Below are 27,106 nucleotides of genomic sequence, written 5' to 3' on the forward strand. Positions count from 1 at the left end.
AACTCAAAAATATTTACGTTTACTTTTTTTATATTGCAAAAAATTTGAAATATTACACGCAGTTATTCACAGCTATTCAAAGGCAACGCTCAAAAATAATAATTGTTTACACTAGTAAATGCAATAAATAGGTTACCACCTTATAAATACAACTATAATTTTGTTAGCACCTAATAATGTTATGATTGAGCGGAGTTTTGTATGTTATTAAGTACTGGCCAGTTATTATCCGGTAGGGGGCGAATTGTTTTGTTGCGGGAACTCGCGGTTGGCGCGCTTTGTAGTTGGCGCAGATTTTCAGGCTGATTTGGCGGCGCCGTTTTATAAGGTTTGTTTAGTTTTACGCTGAAACTCTTTAAAACTTAAACAACTTCGGCCTAATCACTGCTTAACAAAAGAACCTAACGACGCCCTCGTTGCGCGTTGCGCTTCTTGCGTTGTAAATTGCGCGCAGTTCAGCCGATCGGGCGCTGTTTCGAAGCACGTACTCGTGCTACAGAGTTTGTTCTTGTGCTGGAAGGTTTACGTGCGGGTATTTGCTTGGCTCTGAGGCGTTCTTTCTTTCTACCCCTGGAATGGGCCTTGATCTTGCAGGAATGAAGTGCCATGTACCGGAGATATCTTGGCACAGTCGAGATCCTATCCTGAGCATCGACTTCCAGCCGTCAAATGACAAACACCGAAGGCTGGCCAGCTGTGGTACGGACACGCACGTCATGGTAATTTCATTCTCCTTCAGCGTGATAATTCGACCATCGTATCGCGTCACTTGAAACTGCGCATTTATCAAAGGTATGTTGCCTCGCTGCAGTGCTCAACTCTTTTAACTTTTAATTCGGTTGCGAAGGCGCGACGCCCATGTTCTCATTTCTCAATTACTTTCATACCAAGCTTAGTGATTTGTCGCTGATCATATCTGTACAGGCTATCTCTGGTGAGTAAATATAGTTTCACTTGTTTCGTTTGGCCCTGCACGTATGTATAATATCTAAATTATTATCAAAGGTTGTAAATTACAATACCGTTATCAGCCGCGTCATGTGTTCACGTTTGTCACTGATAATTACTGCTGTTTCTTCTAACTTTTTTTCTTCATCTAATAGACGTCCCTTTCCCACGAGTCCTCCTGATCAGGTCCAGTATAATCTGTCCATTTTTAATACTCCAGAAATCGTATAAGTGTAGAGCACTTCTAATTGCAGTCAAGGCACGCAACTCAGACGCAGCGGAAGAAGCGGCAATCGCTCTCGCCACCACCACATGTAAAGGCGCCGCGGTGATTTTCACTGACTCGCAAGCCGCTTGCCGGAATTATGTGAAGGGCCGCGTCTCAGTCGACGCAATTAACATCCTGCAACGGCGAAGCTCTCCACTTACATATACTTGTGTAATCTGGGTTCCTGGACACGAGGGTCTACAGGGAAATGAAGCGGCTCACGCCGCTGCCCGGAAGCACGTCAGCCGGACTGGCCTGAGACCAAAGGATACTCGATCCGTGGCTGTAGATGGTAGTAGAAAACACCTACTCGTCGCCACCTCAGCACTACAAACTGGAGCCACGGGTGTACCCTCCACACCATCCAAGACTAACCGAAGAAGAGAGCCTGATTTTCAGACGCCTACTAAGTAATACTTACATACATAGCATATTAATGCACCGCCTCTACCCAACGAAAGATAGCTACATGTGCCCTCTCTGCAGCGTACCAGACACCCTGGCACACTTGCTCCTGGAATGCCAGTACCATGCTAACCACGACATGCAACTGGAGCGGGACCAAGCCCCAAGAAGAAACGATGACCACCTAATGGAAACGTGGGAGGCCAAGCTCGTCCTCGAGGACCAAGAAGACCAGCGACAACTCGTCGCCAGGGCCAAGCGGGCAGTCGAAGCCAGAGGGTTCCTGGACTAGGGAACCCTCTTACCTTAGGGTGACACCGGGCCTCGCTCGGAACACTGTTTTCTAAATAAACATTTATTTCTCTCTCTCTCTTTTATTCTTTTCTAATTTTCTTGTTTTGTGTTTTTTCAATACTGCTGTCATCTTGATCAACTAGCTGACACTAATAGAGTGAGCTAGTCAGCTTTCCATGTTTCCTCATATATGCTGTAAATTAAGAAAAGGTTCATTATTAACTGGTGTTTGTTGCTGTTCTTCTCTGTGCTTAGATATGGTTCATAATTGTACACCACAATGGGGAAACCAGCCTCGAATTTCGCTCTGACCTGAACAGGCACACCAAGACCGTCAATGCTGTACGATTCTCAAACAATGGTGAGCAGCAACGCTTTCCCCACTTCCCACAAGTTTGCAGATTCTAGCGACACGCTTTCGTTCGTACATTGAACCTGTTTCGTTGTCTTTCAGGGGAGCTGCTTGCATCTGGAGATGATGGTGAGCTTACCACTTACCTATTTTATTTTTCGAGTCCTTGTGTATGCATTGACTGACCGAGGCACAGAGGAAGGGATTGATAATAATCGGAGAAGGCTGCAAAAACACTCCGTGGCCACAGCAACTCAAAGCAGGATCTGAATTTTCTGCAAAGTCGCGTTTACACCCGAACTTCAAAAAGAAGAAAGTATCCTCTTCGACTCCCCTCCGTCACTTTATGAAGACGGCTGTATTTTACCACCTTGAATAAACCTCGCAGTATGTTTTAGAGTAACCATAAAACATCACAACTGGTCTCTGTGCCTTACAAATCTCCCACTGCAATATGTTTCCTAATTCATTAACTATAACTGCTGTGGGCAGTTATCAGAAGCCCCAAGTGCCCCTTTCATCCTAAAGAGTGCTATATAAGGAGCTTTGACTACAAATTAGTAGCATTTTGTGACGCAAGTTCAAAAAGTTTAGCACGAGTCTTTCAGTTCAGCCATGAAGCTTATCAAGTGCGGTTATTCGTTGAGGCTGTTCCCCATACAGCTTCATGCCTTCAGTGTGCGTCGACATCAGTCGTAACATGGCTCGATTCAGAAACCAATTTAGTTAGCACTCATATGGCTCACAGCATCAATTAATCGAATGCATCACTCCATTGAACATATCATCAAGCGATTTTCATCCTTTGAGATGCACATCTATTCATGTTAGAGGATTCCTAATTGCCACATTGAACTTGTCATAAAACGAATACCAACTTTCGAGATGCAGATCTGTTGATGTTAGAATGCCTCTAATTGCTCCTCTGAACATGTAATGAATTGACTATCATCTTTTGGGATGCAACGCGTGCGTGGCCCCAGAAATAATGATGCTATTGCAGCTTGCGCGGCACTCGTAATAATTGTTGGGGTTTAACATCCTAAAACCACCATATTATTATGAGAAACAGCGTAGTGGAGAAATCTGGAAATTTCGGCCACCTGGGGTTCTTTAATGTGCACCCCAATCTGAGCACACGGGCCTACAACATTTCCGCCTCCATCGGAAATGCAGCCGCCACAGCCGGGATTCGATCCCGCGACCTGCGGCTCAGCAGCCGAGTACCTTAGTTACTAGACCACCGCAGTGAGGCGCTTGCGAGGCACTCGTAAGCTTCATTAAGGACAACTGTCTCAATGAGAACTTCTTAGTTAAATGTTGTGGTGTGTTTTGTACGTGCTATGGCTTATTACCATGCACATGATTTCAGTTTTTATCATGTCCGTCTGGAGTAATGTCTGAGGCAAATCTCTCCTGAATTCCATCAGTAGGCTTTTGCCTTCTCTACCAGCACCATATTTTAACTGATCTACCTCAAAGCTATTGCTCAACTTTGACAATCATCTTCCTATAGCCCTTGCCTTCTACTTTATTCTCTATTATCGGCAAGAATAGTACCGGTGCTGACCTAGCCAGCCCAGCTCTGTGTCAGCACGTTGTCTGCAAGGGCATTTCATGGATTCCGTTGCAGATGCAAATGTTATAATCTGGAAACAAGTTGACAAAAGTCCCGGTGACGTGTTCGATGACACGATAGAAAACAAGGAACACTGGGTTGCACAGAAAGTACTAAGGTGAGGTTTGCCTATGCGCAGGAACGTCATAGCTAAGCTTTGTTCACGCTTGCCATTTGTTTTTTTTTTGCGTCAGAGGGCACATCGATGACGTCTGTGACATTTGTTGGTCGCCCGATAATATCTACCTACTGTCTGGTTCAGTGGACAACTCTGCCATCATCTGGCACGTTGAAAAAGGTGTGTTCATTTCTTATCGTCTGAATATCTGTGGCCTACTGTAAGAGTCTCGTTGAAGGTGAACTGCGTGTTATTTCTGGTATCTAACTATATCAATAAAAATTGCCTTGCCTTTCTTTAAAAAGGACACGATCGATAACTTCAGGGTTAGTTGTTGCTAAATGACATCGCCGAGTGTTCTAAAAAGGGATTGGGGTGTGCATATATTGAAATATTTGCTTAACATAACAAGTTGCATTTTATCCCATAGAGGGGCTTCAGTACTCATAAATATAAAAATTTTCTGAATGTTCTAGGACACCCATAAATGATAGCCGTGTTAAATTGAAAGGTTTATTTTTAGTTATTAGATTGTGTGATTGACCGATACTTTATTATGTGCAGTACACTATGGAAACTTATCAACATAAGTTCTAGAGTACTAATGTGACCTGTGAAAGTGGCTGCACATTACTCAAACCTTTTATAGATCCAATCAACTTACGTAAATATTTGCTTTGTATTTCAGTATAAATAAAAAATTGCTATTTGCAACTTCGAGCAGTTGCACAAAAAAATCGGCACTAGCTAAGCATAGCTACTTTCTGTGGTATCATGTGATTTGCTCACACCGTAGCATCTGGTGTTGGATATAGTGTTAACAAGCATCATTCCGTTAACAAGTAGCATTCGTATGGAAAGGTCTTTCAGCTATGAAGTGTTGCGGAGGATTCTTTCTTAAAAACTAGCATTAGAAGGAAGTGAACAGTTATTAAAGCGAATAATGTACACTTCACTGTGAAACTGATGTTATGTGTCTATTTACAAGAAGCTCAAGTTTTAGTGCACATTAACCACACATATCGTAAATCTACTGCATTGTATTACGATACATGATTTCATTTACTGCACACATATGCAGTGGATCTCGATTGCATGGAGACAGTATGGAGGGGGGCTTTTCATAGGCTAGTTTTGCTAAGTGTGTTCAGATTGATGTTAGCTAATAAAGTTTGATTTACAGGAAAGAAGATATCTCTGCTGAATGAAAACAAAGGTTTCGTCCAAGGCGTCGCCTGGGATCCCAGGGACACTTACTTCACCACCCTCAGTTCTGACCGGTAAATGTTTGAATTTTACTGGCGTCATGTTTTTCTAAGGGACCCTACAACACCTTTCCAAGTTGCCATAGTATTGCCTTACTATTGGAACCTGCTTCCTCAACAACATCGAACCTCAGAAATGTTTGAGTTCATCACACGTAAGTCGGGTTATCCCTCGAGATTTAGGCTTTCTCGTTTTGCCATGAAAGTGCTAGGAAATATGCAGGGTGTGCTTACACAGAACAATTATTGTAGTTTAGACTGCAATAGCCCAATTTTACAAATTCTCCAATCGAATGAAGGAATCTCCATATACTGACCGAGGCCCATAAAGCTCAGTGTTGACATCTACTCTAATTAACGAAGCTACAATGGCACTAAACTCAATTCAGTAAAACTTTTTGATGAACAAATGGGTAAAAATTCAGAGATACCTTTCTAACTTTGACGATCAAAAGTTTTGCTACAGGCTTGCGGTGCGGTGCTAAAACCCTTGGCCGCCATAGTGATGGCCGCAGTTTTTATTTGGACGAGGCTGCAAGCTGTGCCCACGCGCAGAACATACTCAACAGTCGGTAGCGCTTTTGTGTACTTAAGGACACTGGGGGTGGTTTGTTGTTCCTGTAAATGCTCCCACAGGAACATGGAGGCTAACTTGGTCATTTATAGGCTTTTGCAACAGCTGATACTTATCGTCTCCTTACATCTTTTTTGTCCTTCCTGCTCGCACAACCACGGCATTCATTCTCCCATTCCTTGCCATGTCGGTAACCTGTCGTAGCTACGCGTGGCAATGTACCTTGCGTGTATGGTGTGGACATGGGAAGCACCGTGTCGAGGCTGCCCTCGCGCTCTTTTCACATGCACAGGCGTGTGTCAATGGCAAACAAAATGCCACGGTAGCTTTTGGCTGTCCCTATGGTACGATTTTTCATTGCAAAGGACCAGTAAATTCCTTTCTTGATTTTACAAACATCCCAGTTTAAGGAAATAATTTGGGTGCCGCCACCACTTCATTCAACCACGTTTCAGCTGTGTACTGGAAGATGATGGCACGTCGCGAAGATTGCACATGAAAAAGCCATTATTCATCTTTAGGTTTATGTGACAAGCAAGGACAATTTAAAAAAAAATCAACAGGTCATTTCTTAACTTTGTCGACACTTTGAATGCTGCTCAATCCGAGGTATGAATGCGTACCATCTAGCGCTGTTTTCTATTCTGGCGCTTTTTATGTTTCTCAGTTGACAAGCTTGCAGTGCGTGCTGCAATTTGTCTCGGTGCTGCTGCTAGGGAAGGTGCAGCTCGTCCTTGTACAGAGCAATATCGATATCGTGAGGCACTGACAGTTGGCACTGTTTTTGCTCTTTTTTATGCATCACATTGTTCTCTTGTGATCATTTGGCTTTCTTGTTAGCTCCATCTGGTAAAGTGTTAAATTTACCGTACTTGCCTTTTATAATAACTTTCTTCAAGCCAGTATTGGGTGCAGCCTCTTCATTTGTTCCCGACCTGTATTGAGCTGTTAAATATTCCACGTGGACAATAAGCTCCCTGCCTTTCTCTCGATTTGTTCTCTTTCTCTCTCTATCCATATGGATAACATATCCTGCTTTGTAGGTTTTATTTTATTTTGTGAGCAAATAACCTCCCCTCATGTCGAATGAGTCCTCATGTCTATTAAGCTCTACTAGCAAGTTGAGCATCCTTTTTGTTGGCCTTGTGTCCCTTTTGCCATTGTAGTTTACGACAACAAATGTCTCACTCTTGATCCTGGAAAGGAAACAGTGTAACTTGCAGTTCTCTGTTTAATTTTTTCATGCAGGTCATTGCGTATATTCAAGGTCAGCAACAAGAAGGTCGCCTACAAGATACACAAGGCAGTCGTCCCCCATGAAGGGCTCAGCGATAAGGTAATTCTTGATATAAAAAGTTCAACACATATGATCATGACTTGGACATTCATTCAATGTTAAGCCATGAATGAGGGAAACCTTGGAAAGGAAGTGTTGATGACAAGTAGGCTTGTAAGGTAATGTCTTTTGAAAGTAAGTCACTGAATTATGGGAGCAAAAGCTGAGCATGTCTTGAGAATCAATCTTCCACATATAATGTTACTGGGCAGAGCCTAGTTAACCTCTCTGCCTTTCCTATATTCCTTCTCTCTTTCTAGCAACAGCAATATTTAGCGCCGAATGCTAGCTCACAAACATTGTACATTGTAACTACCCCTTGATGCGGCCGGCAACACTCTCCGTCACTTATGTGCCGCATGCTTGTACACAAGTCGCGTACAATGAGGCCAATTCCTGCTAAAAAACCAAGTGAGCAGTTTGTTGTAATCAATAAAACTAATAATAAATCTGCACATTTCTCAAGCCCACTCTTTTGCATACATGGAAGTGTGCAAGGGAACAGGCACAGTGAATTTCTTCGAAGTCCTTTGACCCCCCAAAACTGACAGAGTCGCCTTTAATAGGATGTTGATGATTTTATTTTTGCGTGCACCCTCCGCGGCTGCATTTTCAGTGGATACAAAAAGGCTTGAGGTTCGTGTACTTAGATATAAATAAACGGTAAAGAACCACAGGTAGCAGAAATTGTCGGAGCCCTCCACTATGGCCTTCTTTATAACCATGTCGTGATTTTGGGACATTAAGTCCCACAATAAACAATTGTATCAAGCCAGTTGGTAAGGATCCATTTTGCTAGGAAGCGCAGCCACTATTCCACAGAACACACAACACAAGCGCTTATGTTAAGCGCTTGTGTTGTGTGTTCTGTGGAATAGTGGCTGCACTTCCTAGCAAGAAAGATAAGTCCCACAATTTTTCTCTTTTTTTTACTTGTAAAGTACCAGGAAAATGTGCTCTGTTTGACAGGAGTTTCATTTACTGTAAAATGAACAGGATTGCGAATTCAAGTATGAAACCAATCATGTTATAGGTAGCACTTCTTTTATTCAGCAGTTCAACAGACCTTTTCATTTACTGAGAGCTCACAGTATATTCTTGTAACATGTGATTATTCCAGAGCGAAATAGTAACCAAATTTGGTGCATCTCTTTCTTTTTTTTTTCTTTTTTAGGAGAAAGGAACTAGGTTGTTTTATGACGATACATTGAAGTCCTTCTGTCGGCGGTTAGCATTCTCGCCCGATGGTGAACTGCTGGTGGCACCTTCTGGCATCATAGAGCAGGACAGCGGCAGAGTGGTGAATGTGGTTTACGTCTTCGCTCGGAGCGATCTTTCTGAGTGAGTTTTTACTTCAGACTGGCCTACCTGCAGCAGTGGTGTGCTGGTGTTCACTACGTGTTTCTGCAACTCTGGCACTGTAGTACTAACTCTCGTACTAAAGATTTGAATTTTAAGGTCTGATATCAGAAGGAGGGAGCACTGTTATGTATTTCGTTTAGCTAAAACGGAATTGGTTGTATGCTAAATGAGCTAGAAACTAAACCAGACTGCATCAATCACCTGTAAGTCATAAAAGCTCTAAAGAAAACTTGAAGTTTAGTATGACACAGGTTTTAGTGTTATGTAAACCCGATAGAAGTGCATGTGCAAGCTTTTTCTTTTTTGTTTTATTTATAGTTAATATAACTATACATCTATATATTGATGTGTTTTATATATTTCAGATTATAATTATCAACTTGTCACTGCACTGGTATCAATAAAAATAGAGCAAAAGATAGCCTCTCAGTCAAATGTGAATCGGCATTCTTTTTTAAACATCCTTATGAGGCAGGCACTACTAATGTTTTCTATGTATAATTGCAGTCACTGTTGTGCTTGATGATAGGTTTGCGACTGCTACGTGCTACGTTCTAAAGCGTGCCACCTTGCAGACCGGCCTACTACTTGCCCATCGGAGAGAAGCCAAGTTTGGTTATACGCTTCTGTCCACTTTTTTTCAAGCTGCAGATGCCTGGTGTGAACGATGGTAAGTCTTCAATAAGCCCAGTGTACGGGCCACTGGCATGCATCCTTCATACTGCAACTTTCTACATTTTCATAACGCAGAAAGGAAAAGATGTACTCGCACTTTCTCACTAAAATTACTAGAGGGAACACTAGCATAGCAAGTACTCAGCTGTAATTAGAAAGACTGTTTGTTAGGCTTGTGCGAATAGTAAATTTTAGGTTCAAGGCAAATGGTGATTCGTTTTGAATAATTCCTAATCAAATTCGAATAGTGCATATACATATTCGTACATATTGTTGTACATATTACATATTACAAAGTACATATATAAATATATATGTACAATAGTACATGTTATAAAGAAAAATGAGAATGTTTGTCATGACCCTACTAAACTGGGCAATATTTTTTTATTGTTATTATTGAAACAAGGTGCGAGGAAATGTTTAATGGTTCAAAGGAAGTACAATAGAACTTCGATTATGCGTCCCATAGTTTTGCGACGACCCCAATTTACGGCGAATCTGTCTGGTCCCGGCGAAATCTCCATAGGAATAATGTATTAAAAACCTTGTCTATACGACGCAGTTTTACGCCGACCTCTCATCTTACGACGACTTTCATATTCCGTCCATAGGAGAAAAAAGCACATTTACTCGAATCAAACAATGACCAGATATATCGTCACACGGCAGGGGTTTGTTTGCATGCGGACTATTATGCAGCTATTCGTTCGTTGCGAACACTTAGAATTTTCTGATAATTTAAATTCAAATTATAGCAAATTCAAATAAGTTATTCATTCGAATATTCGAAGTGTTCGAATATTCACACGAGCCTACTTTTTGTACATGCATATGGCTTGCCTGTATGCTTTCACTTTTCTGTAGTACACTTTATGTACCTTTACTCGACTAAATTTCATTTCAATCCAGTTTTCATACATACAGAAAGTAGTAAGATTTTTTGCAGGGATCTCGCCACAGTGGATCAAAGGTTATGGTGCTCGACTACTGACCCAAAGGTCGCAGGTGTGATTCCGGCCGTGACAGTCGAATTTCCGTGGACGCTAAAACGTAGAGGCTCGTGTACTGTGGGATATCAGTGCAGGAGAACACCTCACAATTGAAATTTCTGGCGCCTTTCGCTACGGCATCATATCATCGGTTGCGGGATGTGAAAGCCTAAATACTATTCTTATTATTTCTGCAAATATGTAATCAATTGAGACGATTTGGAATGTTTTGATGAAAGGATCGGCTTCAAGTATACAAAGTTGCCCGAAGCCAAGGGCACAAAGTAAATCCATGTGCTGGCCATTGTCAGGATCTTTTAAACTGCCACACTTGAATATTTCATAGATGCTACTGTCAGAGCCCTTTCTAGTTGTAAAACTGAGCAACTGCATCGTAACAGACATATGGAGAAATGAAGGCGTGTGTGTCCTACTGGAGGGGGGATTTCTAAAGGGCAGTTCACATAGAGATTTCAAACTCGAGATGGTTAGGTTTTGTTCTGTTGTCCTGTATATGTAGGTACCTTTGACTGATTATTGGTGGTAAAGTTAAACGTGAATGTGTACTAATACGACTTCATAGTAGTCAAGAGTCCTCGTCTTAGTTGATAGGGCCACACAACATTGTCATCAGTGATGTGTCTAAGAGCTGCATATCTGTGACATTTTTCCTCTTTTCATGAGTATTGTTGAGATCACAGATAGTACAGTAGACGAATTTGTGCGATTCAGAATAAGGAATAGTGTCTTTCTCGCCCTTTGCTCAGTTGTTGGCGTGCCGTCTAGTTGTTTCCAGGTTCGCACTGCAATAACATTTTAAGGGGCCTAAAACCCTTTCAAGAGGGTGCAGGCTCTGGTCCATGAATGTCAGGCTGGGTAGGTGGATGCATTGCATTGTCGCTTTATACTTGGTGTCCCGTAACGGACGAAAATTTCGAAATAGTCGCATGCCTACGTGTGTGCTGCTTGGCTGATATTGCAACAGCCATGTTGTTTCATTCTTTATCACATGTGAGGCCCCAGTTTAAAAAAAATGCCCACGTCAATGTCATCAAAGTTAGTGCACGAGATATTATGTCCAGGTCAGTTGCAAACACCGTAGCAGGATGCAAGTTTGCAATATTGGATGTGAAGCAATGGCATAATGTGTCATAATCAAGGATGATTTCATTAATTACCATATTTTCTTCAGTATAACTAACTCCTACATAAATCTGCCCCTTTAACTTAAAGTAACAGAATAGAAAGTTGGGCGAGTTGGTGTATATTCATATTAAAAGAAAAGCGGCGCACAAAAAGACCGAGACAAAGAAGAGAACCACACACAGCGCTGCATTCACAACTGCATTCACAGTTGTGAATGCAGCGCTGTGTGTGGTTCTCTTTTTTGTCTCCGTCTTTTTGTGCGCTGCTTTTCTTTTAATATGAACCTTTAACTTAACCTCTTCAAAAATGAAACTGCGTGTAACCTGCACACCCGTACTCTTTAAGCACATTTTTCTGTATTTTTGGTGGAGGGTATATGCACGACAATGTTATATGCTACATAAGAGCATTTATGATTACGTATCCTGTGATTATAAAATTAGACATACTCACTAAAGTGTAAAAGTGACAAAAAATTAGCTGTGCTTCTGTGTAGTTATTCAAATGGGATGCAGATGACTATGCGCCTGATCTCGGCGCTGGCTTTCACGAAGGTGGTTGGGTAGGGAGAGCATCTGCTGCACTTGGTGGCGGGAATGACTGAGCAAGTAAGAGTGCGTTGCGGGTGGTGCAGTGCAAGCCGGCCCAGGCAACATTTAAGGGGAAGGACAGAGAATAAGAAAGAGGGAGAGGAAAGCGGACAGTTGGGAAAAGGGCGCGGGCCTAAGGAGGCTTCGCTTCTATCAAGGAATCGGTGCTGAAAGTAAGGCATGAAAGATCGATGTGCATTTGAGAGTAACACCTTCCTAGCTTTCATTTGTCTATTTTTTGGATGTTGGCTTGTAATTGATGCTGTCGTGGATATGAATAGAAATACTTGCATAAGGAACCTGACAGACAGTTTGTCTCTGTTTTATTCATAGATGGAACTAGCAAGGAAGAATTTGAGGAGCCATTAATAAGGTAATGTTGATTCACATCACTCTTGGCTGACTCCTTTCGTTTCCTGCGTGTCTGTTGATGATTTCTCTGTTGTTTGCTCGCAGCTTGCCATACAAAATGGTGTTTGCCGTGGCCACGCAGAAGGCCATATTGTTGTATGACACTCAGCGCAGTGCACCTTTTGCCCACATCTCCAACATTCACTACACAAGGCTCAGCGACTTGACTTGGTATGTCCCATTCCATTGGTCCTTCTGTGTTAATTGCAAGTCTCGCTCAAGAATCAAGGAAACTGTATGTTGCTCTGGCAACCAGAACGTTGTCTCCTGCTATCAGGCTTCGCACTGCATTAGTGTTTCGGAAAGTATTTTACTTAGTAGTTAGATTGGGTAATGGACTTGCCCACGTTGGTATGATCAAAGATGAACCGGCTTTCCCCTAATCTATGGAAGTGGCCAGACGAAAATCTCGGCAGTCTTTCATTAACTGTGACTTGTCTGAGAATAATAGCGAAAGTTGGGCTAGTTGGTGGTTCATACTTGGGAAGTAAAAACAGCGCAAAAATATAGACAAGGACAGACAAAGAGATGTCACCGCGCTGAACTCGCAACTAAACTTTATTGATAGATACATGCACATACATTAAGCATTTGATCCGGTCCCGTGGACAACCAAAGGCGTCTGCGCATCAAAGCGAACAAGGTATGAAACAAGTCTAATCACATTGATTATACACACACATATATCAAGCATTTGATCTGGTCACGTGGACAACCAAAGGCGTCTGTGCATCAAAGCGAACAAGGTATGAAACAAGCCTAATCATGTTGATTATCAATATGATTAGGCTTGTTTCATACCTTGTTCGCTTTGATGCGCAGACGCCTTTGGTTGTCCACAGGACTGCATCAAATGCTTGATATATGTGCGTGTATCTTTCAATAAAGTTTAGTTGAGAGTTCAGCGCGGTGCCGTCTCTTCGTCTGTCCTTGTCTATATTTTTGCACTGTTTTTACTTCCCAAGTTGTCTGAGAATACAGCTTAACTCAGTATTAGTTTGCAAAAGTGGCAACGCAACAAGAAAGCCGTAAATGTTACTGTAGTAGCAATCAGATTCTATTCACTTTGTTCATTGATGCTTGCTTCATTAATTTCCCTGGCACTTCACACTACGAAGGTTGGAGTGAGCTTTGAGCCTTCATCGTTAAAAAAGGGGGGGAGGGGGGCTATTTATGCTTCAAAAGCGTGATATGATTGAGGCATGCTATAGTACTAGCTGGGGTTCTTTGACATGCATCTTAGCCCATTTGGCAGGCATCTTTTCCCGATAAATTTGTCTTGTTTTTCTCTAGGTCTTCCGACGGCCGGGTGTTAGCTGCTTCGTCGACTGATGGCTACTGTTCCTTGATCACTTTTGGGGAGAAAGAGTTGGGCGAAGTCTACGATGGCTCTTTCCCTTACAAGGAAACTGTAGAAAACACTAGGTACGTGCATAAACTTTTTCTATATATGTATAGTTAAATCCCATATCGCATGCAAGTGAGACCCAAGATACCTGGAGAAAATTTCTCTTGTACTTAAATACAGTCAAATCCCGCTACAACGAAGTTCGCTACACACAACAAATAATTTTCAATTCCCCGTCAGCCGCCCATAGAAAACAATGTGAAAAATGTGTCATCACAACAAATGCTTTTCCTGCATATTCTTGCTTTAACAAAGTTATTTCGAGTACTACACCTGAAAAAAAAAAGGAACTTTCCTAGGATTGCCGCAAAATTCCGCTACCAACTCATGACATCCAGAGTGCACGGCCATATATGGTCATAGATTTATATCGCAGCAACCGTGTCTTCATCGGAATCACACTTTCTGCCACCACATATGCACATCCCGCTAAATTTATCGCCACTGAGATTCTCAGCAACAACTCGCCCATCCACCTTGACATTGCCAGTGGACTTGATGTACGTGCGGGCCGTGACAGAATCACAAGTTTAAAGAACCCCCACCATGTTTTTGAAGTCATGCTCAAAACAAAACTACTGCTCGTCGTCACTAACCATGCGATCGTGAATGACAACCACACGTCGTGAATGTGCACACACGAGCAGTCCCAGCATAACTGCATTCTGCCGCAACCGCTGCCGACACAAATGTGGTCTTAAATGCAAACATTTTGACAGAACTTCATCTGGCTGGGTGGAAGATTACGGAAGTTGAATTGCCTCCAGCCACAATCTTGGAGAGAACCCGACGTTTCGAGACCGGCTTGGTCTCTTCCTCAGGGGTGGCTGTAATGGTCAGGGAAGCGTCGACGCGCCTTGTCCTAGGCTCCGACTTTCCCTTTCCCTCATGTTTTGGAGGCCGTGCACGTACCGTAAAAACCGGAATATAGATCGACCCCCTCAAACTTTGAATCTCCGAATAAGAAATTTTTAAAAATCGCAAAGTATCGTGGCTCACCCATACGTTGATAAATACGTGATGCAACCAGCTGCACTGTGGGGACATTTTTTTATTTAGACACCAATCTTATGTAGTTAAACGACAGAAGGCCACAAAGCACTATCACTCGGACTCGTCCAACGACGTCTGTTTTTCACTAGTAATGCCCCAGAGTGCATCATCCTCCGTACCATCCAGTGCATTTCTGATGCAGCATTTGCAGAAAGACGGAAGTACGCTGCCTCAGCTCAAAGCCCTTCCGCTTCATAAATCGGCACACCCACGGTGGCGATCCCTGGAATTGCAGCCTCGTGAGCCCAAAGTCGTGCACTATCTCGAGAGCTTTCACGCGGATACACTCCGCTGTTACGGGTAGCAGCCTTGCACGCAGCTCCTGGACAAATTTGGCGAGTAGCGTTTCCAGTTCGGGGTGTACTGCAGTCTGTCCATGAAACGATGTCTTTTTTGATTGCTGCGGATGTTATGCGCTGCTTTTGGCTCCTTCACTATCAGATGCTTTTCTCCAATGCAGCGAATTCTCGTTGTGCACTCAGCATCACTTTGACGTTGCTTTGCACTTGGCGGGCCTTCTTTGGTCTTGGTGATGTTGAATGCTTCCACTGTGACTACTGGGATTTGTTTTCCGGGTCGTACTCGTACACCCAAGACTCATCACCGGTGATAATGATGTTCATAAAGTTAGGGTCACTGCTTGTGAAATCCAGCATGTTCTGTGAGACTTCAACACGAAGTTGCCTTTGCTCCACCGTGAACAGCTTTGGCACGAATTTCGTTGCAACTCTCTTCATGCCCAAAGCTTCGGCTATAATGGAACGTGAAAAGAAAGTGCTGATGCCAACCTTTTCTACAGTTTCCCAGATAGTCACACGACGGTCCCACATCACCGCAACGTTCACTTTGGCAATGACCTGGTCATTTCGGCATGTTGATGGCTGACGGTAGCGTGGCTCGCTCTCCACCGATGTGCAGCCGTCTTTAAATGGGTCGTACCACTACTTAATCTTTGTGCGGCTCATAGCATTGTCACCAAAAGCCGTCTTGATCTTCCGAATGGTTTCCACTTGGCTGTCTCCCAGTTTCTGACAAAATTTGATGCAGTAGCGCTGCTCCAGTCGCTCCGTCGTTTTCCTTGCAATGGAAAATTGACGAGAGCACTGGGCACTACCCACTCAATCTCTGAGTCCCAGTGACTGACGCTATTGGCAGGTGGGAAAAAATTCACAAATGCGCACGAAGGATCAATGTCGACTAATGCAAGCGCGCTTGTCTAACATCCGTCAGGTACTCGTAAAAAAAGTAAGGTCGGATACTTTTCTAACAGACCTCGTATATATACTTGTTAACATTTCAAGTAAACACTAGCATCGAGTCCCTAAATGCCGCCGTGATCGGCAATTTCAAATGCGGCAGCGCTATGAGCTGCATGTGTGCGACAAAATGAAAAGAACAGTCCTTTGCTTCTCTCGTGGTCTTTCGGTATCCCCAAAGTTGGTAGTAGCTTCGCCATGCACTTCTTGTCATGTCGTCCACAAAAAGAACCTGTTTGTCTGCTTGAGGGTACGCACACTCCCTGTTCTTCTTGGTTGCGCAGCGAGGAGAAGCACTCAACCATTAGGATAGATGATCCAACTAATGGAGCATAGCAAAAGAAAGAGCAAAATGAGCGAGGGCTTCTCTTAGGTCATCAGCCACGTGTAACTCTGCTACTACGGCACTGTTCCGGAAAACTGTCACGGCTGCATGTTTGTTCCAGACTCGAGCACAACTGGAATACAACTAAACTTCGATCTCTAGTTTGTTAAAAACCTTTTAAAGTGCAACTATGCTGTTTTTAAGGTCAGTATATCTCAATAAGGTTCAAACAGCTAGAGGTTCCAGTCAAAATCAAATAGTTTCACAGGAAACAAATTCACAAGCTATCATGAGTGTTCCCAATCTACGTCTGAGTTAACGGTTTTATGCTGGGTACCCTGTTAGTCCCTACATAGGTACAGTCAATCCTGGATGTACCGAAATCGAATGTATTGAATTATTGGTTATATTGAACAGTTGAGGAATCCCCTCGTATGTCCCACGCATAAGAATGAGACCGTTGCACCCGTATATTGAACTCCCGCACAGCAAGACATCAGCTATATCATACGCTGAAGCAAAGCCCAAGAAGTGCATTTTTCCGACCAAGTATTGATCAATATTCGGCCGCGTGCTAACAAGTTTCGATTCCTGTCTGCGTGTAGGTGACAAAAAGGCGGTGTTATTCCATTTCGCTCATCTGGTTCGTCGCGCGGCGCTCGCGAGTGCACCGGTATGTTTTATGCACAATTTGCAGGTCTTAACGTGTGGGCCTAGCATAGTGTTTCAAAAAAGACCAATTGCTGAGGACACCAAAATGAGAATGCGAAGTGACTCGGTGATCTCGTTGCAATGTTCGCATTCCCTTCCTTGTTTGTTGGCGCACAATAGCATGCGAGCCTGAAAAGCATAACCTTTGAGATGTGCAATCTCGTGCCATATATGCAGTGTTTTCAGTTTTAAAATGCATGTCTCGGAGGCTACGCTTTTTCTAGCTTTTCGCATGAAAGCAGCTGAAAGCAGCCGCTGCCAGCTACAAAGCCACGAGTGACATCGGTATTACCAACATGCCGACGCTGGGAACTCGGCGTTGTCTTTTGCGCCTTGTGGTCTTGTGTACTTCTCGCCCCGTTCCTGATAAATCCTGTTTCGGGAGTTGAACAGAACGTTAACCCGCATGCAGTAGTGAAAATTATGACCGGTGCTTGGAGGGACGTTAAGTAAAGCACCGTCATAAACTTTTCTTGAGGGCAAGGTGACGACTTCAGGTGCGTCATGACCACTGACAACGGCTTACAGTGCCTCAGTGAATTCTGCGACTTATCAGCATTTCTGGGCATCATCTCGGACAGTTAGCAACTTCATCGGTGCAAGATCATGGCTGCCGTTGCCGGTACCGCGGAAGTGTGCCCGTACGGTTATGAATATGCCTATGCCTTCGCTGCCACCGCTAACCAAACTTCGCCGCGCTATAAAACTTGCATCGATGTTCTGCGTCAATCAACGCTGTTGTGGCCAAAGTATTTGAATTCGATTATTTGAAAAGTTTCAATGATATTGGAAATGACTGGAACTTCATGGCACACAAGAAGCAAGACATGTTTACGGACAAAATAAAGTGCAGAAACTTGCAGCTCACTTCTTGTTCTTCCTTATACTGCGAGCGAATCAATATGTTAGCACTTGTAACGATTTCCGAGGCCTGAAATGCTTTAATTTAGGCCTTAAATATGCATATTTTGTGTTTCAAATTATATATTGAACTATTTCGCGATCCCCTTCGAGTTTGATACACCCGGATCAACTGTACCTACATCGTTAGCAGGCAACAGAGTTGGGTACACAACCAGTGTGAACACTAAAGTTGTTGCAAGAACCATACGCTGACCTACAGGCGCAAAGTATTTTAGCACAGCATTACTGCTAATTGCTCAGTAGTTGCTGCTATTTTTCAACTAATTCACAGGGACACCACTTGGCAATCAGTGCTGCAAATCTACATCAACTAGACTGCAGTTATACCTTAATATAATAAATTTCATAAAATCTGCACTTCACTTTGCAGTACCGAAATTCAACATCTTAGCATTGTCCCTGATGCATTTTTTCTGCTGACTCATAAGGGACCACAAGGAAATTTGAGAAGAATAATGACAGTATGAAAAAAAAGCAAAAAACTATACTTTGTTGATATCTGAGGGCATTAGTGCACCCAGGATTTCTCTAAGAGGGGGGGGGGGGGGGCGGCGAAACTTGAGATAAAACTAAAGTACCACTACTAAATAATTATTATAGGCTATATTACCTGCAATATAATAATGAATATTATCAATATTGTTATTATTATTGTAGTGACACGTATCCCGAAAGAGTGCGGCCACTAGCGTGGGTCCGGTCTTAGCGAGCCGCAGGGCACGCGTTTACCGTCGCCGTGGCGAGAACACGATTATGCTCAAAGTCGCAACACTTTATTGTCTGTGGCAACACCAAACGCAGTACAGTGGGAAAGCAAATAGGCTTATCCACGCTATGGGCATAAAAGTACTACACAGGGTGCCACGAGCACGTCTCCACGGTAAAGGTGATCCACGGAGACACCAGGACGAAGGCCCGGTCGCTCGAGCGAGGGCAAAGGCGCTTGAGCTGGCTTCGGAGGGAGACGGGTCGGCGTAGCTAGGCCACGCACTAGGACACCATACCACCCTTCGGCCGAGTGTACCCAGTGGGGCAACAAAAGGTGAGCGTTCGCCTCGGGCGCGAGGCGCCGTCAGCGAGGTCTGACAAGCCCTGAGCGACGGGAGACGATGGACGGAAAAGATTACGTGGCTCACCGTCTGCTGTCCCGCTCCCGACGCAGCGCGCGAAAACCTCTCGGGAGACTCCGCGCACGGCGCCACAGTCAACATCCGTTACCGGGTGAGGGGGTTATATGTCACTCCGCTCTTTCAGCGCGGCAGACAGCGGAGGGGAGGGAGACATGTCGAGACATGAGAACGGCAGAAAAGGCGGCAAAGCCTGCGCGAAGGCAGCGGGCTAGGCTCAATTCCTACATTATATGAGATGACAATGACAACGATGTCTGGGTGTTTTTACTGGGAGAGCTTGAGAAGGCTAAGAAACCATCCGATGAAGCAGTGCACATATAAAATAAAGGGGAAATTGAATAAAACAAGGCGTAACACAGTTCTCAATAGAGATGTCTGGCAAATACTTATTTTTTCTAGCTTTTCAAGCTCCGTTTAATGATTCTGGTGCTGACGTGTCGGCCGGCTCGCGGTCAAACAATGCTGTTTGAGCATATGACTTCTATGGTAGAGCAAACAAAAGTAACTCAAGAAAGACACGTGGCCACACCTGGCGCTGTGTCTTTAGCTGTTAAAGAAATGCAGCTGAGGATTTTCTGGATAATGCGAACAGAATATCCTATATATTTAACTTCCTTTGAGCCTCGTCAGACTACAAGTGTAAAAGTGCACTGTAAGTATTGTTTATAAGCTTTGTAGTATTGAGTATAATGAGTATGTACAGCTCAACGCAGCACACGTGTAGTAAAATTGTCAGTTTATGGATCAACTGCATTGTAACTACGCTTACCCATTTGAGATGTCATTCGGGTGCTCAAGTTTGGCGACTGAAGCATCCTCAGTAATGACTAATCGATGGACACATCTCACGGCGGTATGTGCTGAGTAATTGCTTTTTTTTGGCTGTAATCGAGGATTCCGGTGCTGTTGCTGCGTGTCTTGCATCTCAATGCGGAATCTCTTTCGGGAGGTCGGTGAGGATCGCGTTCTACTGGCACTTCAGCGATGCCTGTGGTATGTTTGGAAGTGCCCTACTGACGCACCTTCGCGCAGCAGACGCAGAGCGCAAGTTGTGGCGAGCGAACTGAATGTATGCATGCATGGGTGGCTTTCGTCCGATGTACCACGTGCAAGAAAGAAAGAAGGGGTGAAAGAAGAGAGCGTGACACATTGCTTCTGAAAAATAAAAAGCAAGAAAAGGTGAGCTCCACCAATATACCTTTCACAAGTTTCCAAAGCCATTTTTCCCTCATTATACCACGGCGTCTTACTACTTCCTTCTTCGCAACTGTAGGTTTCGCATAACAGTCGTGCTTGCTTGGGGTCCCTGCATGTGTGCGGTGCTGCGGAGTGGCTGGCGACCATGCTGGCAGCGCACACGCTATAAGTCTTGCTAAGAAATGCAGGAACCTCAGTGTGCGCTTAAACTAATATGGCCATGTGCTTCTGGTGCAAAGCCTCTGCGGTTTGCGGTAGCTTTGACGAACAAGCCGCGTGCAAGGTCGTCTTTCTTCTCGCCACTCCAGTGCTCATAGTATGTCCGCTGTCTGGAGACACCATTTGCCTGCAGAAAATGCAAACCCTGAAGAAAACAGAAAACATGTGCTTCGAAGCGCCTTCTTATTTTTAGGACTTTGAGTGGGTATTGTCCCGACATTTTGGAATGCATACTGTTTTTCTTTAGAGTTCAAAAAGGGGAGGCACAAACCACGCTTCCCCATTCTGGGCTGCGGGAAACGCATTCGGAGTGTCAGAAGTCAGCGAGACTTTTTTGCTTTCTATTTTTCTGTAGCTGAGTATGTAAACAGTTCTTCGAACGTGTGGTTTCACTTTGAAGTCCCGTGCGCAGCATCGTTTCTGGTTTAGAACTGACCCTAGCTCGGCCTTTATTCCTCCTTTTTCGGAGTGTGAGTGTGTGTGGCCGCAGTGAAAGTGGACGGGCCACTCGCGTGCTTACTATCACCCAACTCAGCCTTCCACGAATGGCACGTCGCCCGAGTTCCCTTCAAACGGGCGATGGTTTCGCTGGCGCATGTTAACAGTGATACGTTTCTGTCGTGGTGTTCAGGGGGGTAATACTGTTGCAACATTTCTAAGGTTGCATCGCTGTGTTTTCGGGATGGAATTGATTTTGAACAAACAATCCTGGGTAACCGTTTCTGGCGAGATTGCTAAATATATCATTTTTTCTTCTTTTTTTTAGTTGTGTGCTCACTGGATTGCAGCTCTTTTCATTACTGTCTTTACTTCTGATGTATCGCGGATTTTCGGGTGGTCTGAAGTGAACTGATAATATCAGTTCGGGTAGCTGTGTTTGCAGTTTTATTTTCAGGTTGCGAGAACATCCAAAAGTGACTATGAGCCTCTGTTTCAAGGGGGAACTGAATACTTAATCAATAAATTTAGATGAGAGAATAAATGCGACTTAAGATCTCATGAAACGACTGTCCTTCAGATGAATCTGGTGCTTGAGAAAATACAGATACGGTTGGAATAGAATAAAAGCGTGTTCCTTGTGTGTTTTATTGTTATATTTGTCACGGCGACATGCAGACACGTGCTCAGAGTTCCAAATAGTGAAATAATAATGATAAAGTTTCTATATTTAGCAAACTTGATGCATTGTGATGAGGCATGAAAAAGTAGAGTCGCACAATGTATCTGGAAAGGCAAGGGTGCCTGAAATGCTTTTTTCTTTTTTTTTCTTTCAGAGGATAGTTAACTTGGCTTCATCGTGCCAATTTGAATTATACACCATTTGCACGTCAACAGTGACGCTAATTGAAAAGACTTTAAATTTGAAGAGCATTGTAGCGGCGACACGCATTTGCCTTCGTTCTTACTGAGTCTTTTCGTTGTTCTTACTTCGTGAATCAAAAAGAATGTTTTTCAGCAAGTAGTGTGCTTATTGTTGACTATTTAAAGGCAAACAAGCTACATGACAGATACAGTTCATGTTCGCTATAATGTAAAAGATTTGGGGAAAAGTAACAAAACTACTAACGGCATCGAAACTGGAAATGGGCACCACGTGTTTCACTTCTATAGCGAGTAAGGCCATTGAATAAACTTACCTGTTATTCCTATAAAATTACATTCATGACTTTTTATTTGAAGAAAGTTGCACATTTGAAGCAACATGAGCGTATTGTTATTACTTTGCAGCTTCGCCACATCACACTATTTAATTGCATTAGGAGCGTCCAAGTGAACCAGGTATTTGCATGTATACAAGTCAGTGCAGTAGATTTGCCCGTGTGAACCGGATAATGTTCTAAACAGTGAACAACACTGCGAACTCTTGTTCTGGACGTACATGTATGAAAGGGAAAGAAGACACCACATGTTTGTAGCATGAAGCCACAAGGAAATTCATACTAATTTCTCAAAAAGAAAGCCTTTTAGTTGCCGAAAAATTCGTCCTAGTACGCGGTTTGAACCAGTGCCAACACCTATCTGGGGTAGTCGCTGTGCCAATTGAGCTAACCAGGAAGCTAGCATTTGACAACACAAGGGTGTATTCATCGACAACTCGAAGCAAATAGACACAAGTATTGTAAATGTATGTTGCAAATGTTGCTCATTTCCAACGTACATGTATTTAACATTGCATACACAGCTGGTTGAGCTGCTAGATGTGATACATTTTGAAGGGACATGCACTGTGCACCGAAGCCAATGACCAAGTTACGCAGGACATTGTCATTGTACACAGCCCCTCTTAGACTTCCACCAAGAATAAAATAAGAACGGTCAGACTAACGACTCGTCACAACACTCCGTTTATTTTTGTACAAAGCTACTTCACTGGAAATGAACGCAGCTTAAGTTACATAGCATGCAGTTTCTGCTCTTTCAGTATAGAAGCATATATGTGAATACGACATAATTAATAGAATAAATCAGGCAATTTTGCCCTCCAGCCACTTCTTGGATTGAAATGACGACAACTTGAAAACAAGGCTGCACTTACAGAGGGAGGGGGGTTGACCTCTTGTGGGGGGAATTAAAACCCCTGATTCCCGCCCCCTTCAGTACACCACTGACATAGGTGACTCGGCGACAAGGACATTGGGACTTATAATAGGAAGGTTAGGGTGGCCTCTAGCGGGGGGGGGTATACAACCCCCTAAACCCCCTCCCCGTCGGTGTGCCAATGTCTGAGGGTTAGTAAACATGTGCCGCATTTGATGACATTCCAATGCATTTTCCAGAAGGCTGCTGAAGGAGGATTCTGTGCAAACCCCTGGCATGTTCACAAAAGGCAGGCGACATTTGTCATCGAACTCGCCGTACAAACCAGCTTTTGCAGCCACTCAGCTCTATCGCAGTTTGTTTTGTTTCTTTAATGTTCACTGTTATTTCAGAGCATCTAAGTATATCAACCTATCCTTCATGTATTAAGGTGATAGTATCAAAGGGCCAGCAATGGTTAAATTCTGCCATTTTGCTACAATTCCATATCCCTGCGCCTTGCTGTACACATTGAGTTCAATGTGTCCACCTGTTTAAATGGCATCAGCCCGTTTATAGCTCAGGACTATTCTTGGTCAAAACAAACACAGCCAGGGGACTATTTCTAGGGGATTCTAGACAATGAGCTCCTTTTTAGTTTTTTTAGCCACCTTGTCCTCTTACAGGTGATTTTAGCCTACTTCGCATTTAACTAAATCTTTGACTTTTTTTTTGTCATGAAAGCGGAGAAACTAAACTTGTCAAAGCAATTAAAAGCAAAAAATATGTAATTAAAAAATACTTTTTTCGAGTTGCATCTCCCACTAAAACAACCAATATTATGCACATCGTTGTTCCTTACAATGCGACACAGCTGAGCTGTCCTTTGAAAAGTGAAGCATTGCAATAGAATGGGAAGGTGATATGAACGGATTGCGACCATATTATCACATTTCAGTTTTCAAGGCGAAGCTCAAGCGTTCTCCAAGTTTTTAGGACAAGCTGTGCGCAATGACCAAAATCTTCTTGAGACTCACAGGATGATTACAAGGAGCCGTTCCTAATTAAGCAATTGTGCGCAAGGGAATATAGTCATAGGAAATAAAAACATAGTTAGGCGGGTTTCATTGGTAAACCTGGTAAGAAGTTCTCATTGTTTTTTGGCAGCGCAATTTCTGGCACACTTCAGTGTTCAGTGCCTGTGTCACACAGGCACTTTCGAAAAGCCACCCAGGCCATGGCCATCAAAACGCCATGACCTCGTTGGCTCAATCAAGTTTTCACACTGCTACATGGGCTTTGAATAGCTATTGTGCGTTTGTGGCGTGTTTCACAAAAATTGCGTGCTGCTGCAGATATTTATTTTCGTATTCATGCGGTATACCGTTAAATTATATGAATTCAGTTAAAAGGTTGAACACGTGTGTTGTTTTTGTTCAAACATTTCAATAAATTGTTTATTTGTTGTGAATACACATTTTGTTTTTAAGTTCTTGACCAGCGCCACTGTGGCGGGCTATATTCAGCAAAATGGTGGGGTTAAGACTAGCACATTGCTGTTATTTTGAGTACGTGCTGTTGCCACATTTCAAGTGGCAAGAATGCCCTATTCAATAATTCGTAATGTTCATATAATAGTGCTTTTAAAGCATGCAAGCACATTTTTTTTTTCTAATTGCAACTGCATGCACATTGTGAAAGAGGGCATGTTCATGCTGTTTCCACTTCCATTGTTCCGTCCACATCGAAGTTTCGATAGAGTTGTGGGGTGCTCCATTGGCTCAATGGACTGTTGACTCACGCCTGCAAATTTGACCCTTGAGTCAATAGACCATTGATTGGAAGGCTTTTGAAGTGCCCATAAGACAGGGGTATAAGCACTGTTAGCATTGTGGTTGCTGCTTCTCTCGTGTGTTGTTTCTTCACCACGGTACATCTTTTGAACTTGTTCAGAGCTCTTGAAAACAAGGCAGTATTGTAGCTCTTCCTGTTAAAAAAAATAATTTAAAAATATACAACTGATTTCCCTTGCACCACTGTTGTAAGCAACATTTGGCTGTTAATTTCAGAAATCATACTTTTTGCAGAAATAGTTTATGGGTTTGCTGCAAATCTGTTTTTTTTATATTGTCCAATTGTTTGTCTCAAGCTGTCTAAATTATCAGCTAGCTGGGAGCAATAGATAAAAATGGAGTATTGCGAAATCAAAGGGACACTAAAGTCAAACAACAATTTGTCAGAGTAAAAGCTCAATGTATGGTGTCTAAAACAACTATATTATCAACATCAGTGCCCTACTTACTGAGAAATTAAAATAAATGCATGAGAACACATGCGCTATGATAGGACACTAGCAAAATGATGCTTATTACATCATACGTACCGCCTACAATTAATCACTATTAATTGAATTAGCTGCACTAAATAACAAACCTGTGCATTAAGAGACGTAATAAAATGCTGCTTGTTCGTTTGTTCAATTCACGCAAAAAAAAAATGTCGGACGTTACTATGGGGAATGGCACGAGTGGTTCAAAAGTTCAATCTTTGCCTGATTAAATATAAATAGGACAGGTCGTGACATCTAGTGGGGCCCAGTTGAACCAAAACACGTCTGCCACCTCGAGCCTATGGCAGGACTTGTTCAATGGTCGGTTCGCTGCTTTCGTTCTGCTGCTATAGTGTCGGTGGCCGCGCAGTCCAGTCGGGCAACGTTGTGTGCCGCAACAGTGACATGGCATGTTCCACTTGAGGCAGGTAATTTGAAGTGCGCTAACCTGATGCAAACCACTAAAACGTTATTTTATTTCAAAATTACCACTTTCTTGGCACAAAAGTAATGCCTAGAGGTTTCTGGACCGCTATTTCAACAATCAACGTCGACTTAATAGTTGCCTTTAGTGTCCCTTTAAGAACATCACTACATTTCTCAGGTCGTAGACGCAGTGGCTCCCTGTGCTCTTGATGCCTAGCCGTAGTTGAACTTCACAGTACTGCTTAAGTAAAAACTCCCGTTAACGCCTTTGTTATTTTTAATTGCAGTGACTCCCCGTCTGGATCAAAAAGCAATTCTCCTTCAGAACCCAAAAATAATTCAGCCAAGAAGGTGGACATATTTAGAAGCAGCAAAAGGAAAAGTGCCAGTTCCAAAATATCAGGAGCCACAACAAAAATTAGTACCAGTCCATGCACCATTAAGACACCGAGTGAGGTTATCATCATTGACGAAGACAGCATTGATGATGGGAAAAATTCTGAACAGTCTAACGGAAATGTCGAAGCAGCTCTGGAAAACAAGAAATGCAATGGAGTTGGGCTTGAGGAAGGCCAGCAGACAAGGAGAGACAGCAGCGTTGAAAAACTCAGCACCACTCTAAAAGATGCAGTTAAAAGCAACAACTATCAAGAAGACAGCGGTGGTAATGATGACATGGTAAATGAGTGCAGTAAAGACAATATGGTGCCCAAAGCCGTAGGCGACGTGAAGATGGACTTGGGAGAAATCGAGCAGCAATCGCCGGAAAAGCTTCAGCAGTCCAAGGAAGCTTGTGAGGGGGCTAGCATCGCCCAAGTTGCAAATAACCCCTTAAGTGGTCAGGATTGTGATACGGCTGCCCCCATTGAAATCAAGGACAAGAAACAATCTCCCGAGCCGAGTGGTGGTGGAAAACCAGAATCTGGGAATGCGGCAGACCTCCCAAAGAAAGCTCCACGACGAGTTCAGCTGGTTACATTATGTACAAAGAAATTGTGACGAATTAGCAGACTTTGGTGGTAAAGTTGCAAGTGGAAGCCCAATATGGGAATGATAACTGGCCTGAGGTGCATCAGAAGCACTTGGAGAATATTGAGCATGAAACCAGGAGAGCTGGCATTCCTGTATTGATATTTCACTTGCAATTCATTGTACATGACACTGTAACTTAAATTTTAACATTTTGTAGCGCTGCCAATTACTTTGCATGTTAAGCCTATACGATGCTTTTGTAATAAATGTATTGTGGCAATGTAC

At 43.2% G+C, this 27,106-nt stretch overlaps 1 protein-coding gene and 1 pseudogene across 1 annotated transcript; one reads left to right on the top strand and one right to left on the bottom strand.

The window, feature by feature from the left end:
* The first annotated feature begins 229 nt into the window (after nucleotides 1-229).
* On the top strand, nucleotides 230-27,105 carry Caf1-105 (chromatin assembly factor 1, p105 subunit). The gene is made up of 14 exons (XM_037425483.2): nucleotides 230-328; nucleotides 595-719; nucleotides 2,171-2,276; nucleotides 2,370-2,396; nucleotides 3,901-4,003; nucleotides 4,080-4,183; nucleotides 5,187-5,283; nucleotides 7,091-7,178; nucleotides 8,353-8,519; nucleotides 9,116-9,210; nucleotides 12,277-12,316; nucleotides 12,400-12,525; nucleotides 13,648-13,779; nucleotides 26,137-27,105. The coding sequence occupies exons 2-14, from the start codon at nucleotides 597-599 to the stop codon at nucleotides 26,846-26,848; spliced, it is 1,920 nt and encodes a 639-aa protein (XP_037281380.2). The 5' UTR covers nucleotides 230-328; nucleotides 595-596; the 3' UTR covers nucleotides 26,849-27,105.
* Nucleotides 15,240-16,376, bottom strand: LOC142817168 (protein GVQW3-like; annotated as a pseudogene).
* Nucleotide 27,106: the final 1 nt, after the last annotated feature.

The sequence above is a fragment of the Rhipicephalus microplus genome, chromosome 5 (assembly GCF_043290135.1).
Source record: "Rhipicephalus microplus isolate Deutch F79 chromosome 5, USDA_Rmic, whole genome shotgun sequence".
NCBI classification, from domain to species: domain Eukaryota; kingdom Metazoa; phylum Arthropoda; class Arachnida; order Ixodida; family Ixodidae; genus Rhipicephalus; species Rhipicephalus microplus.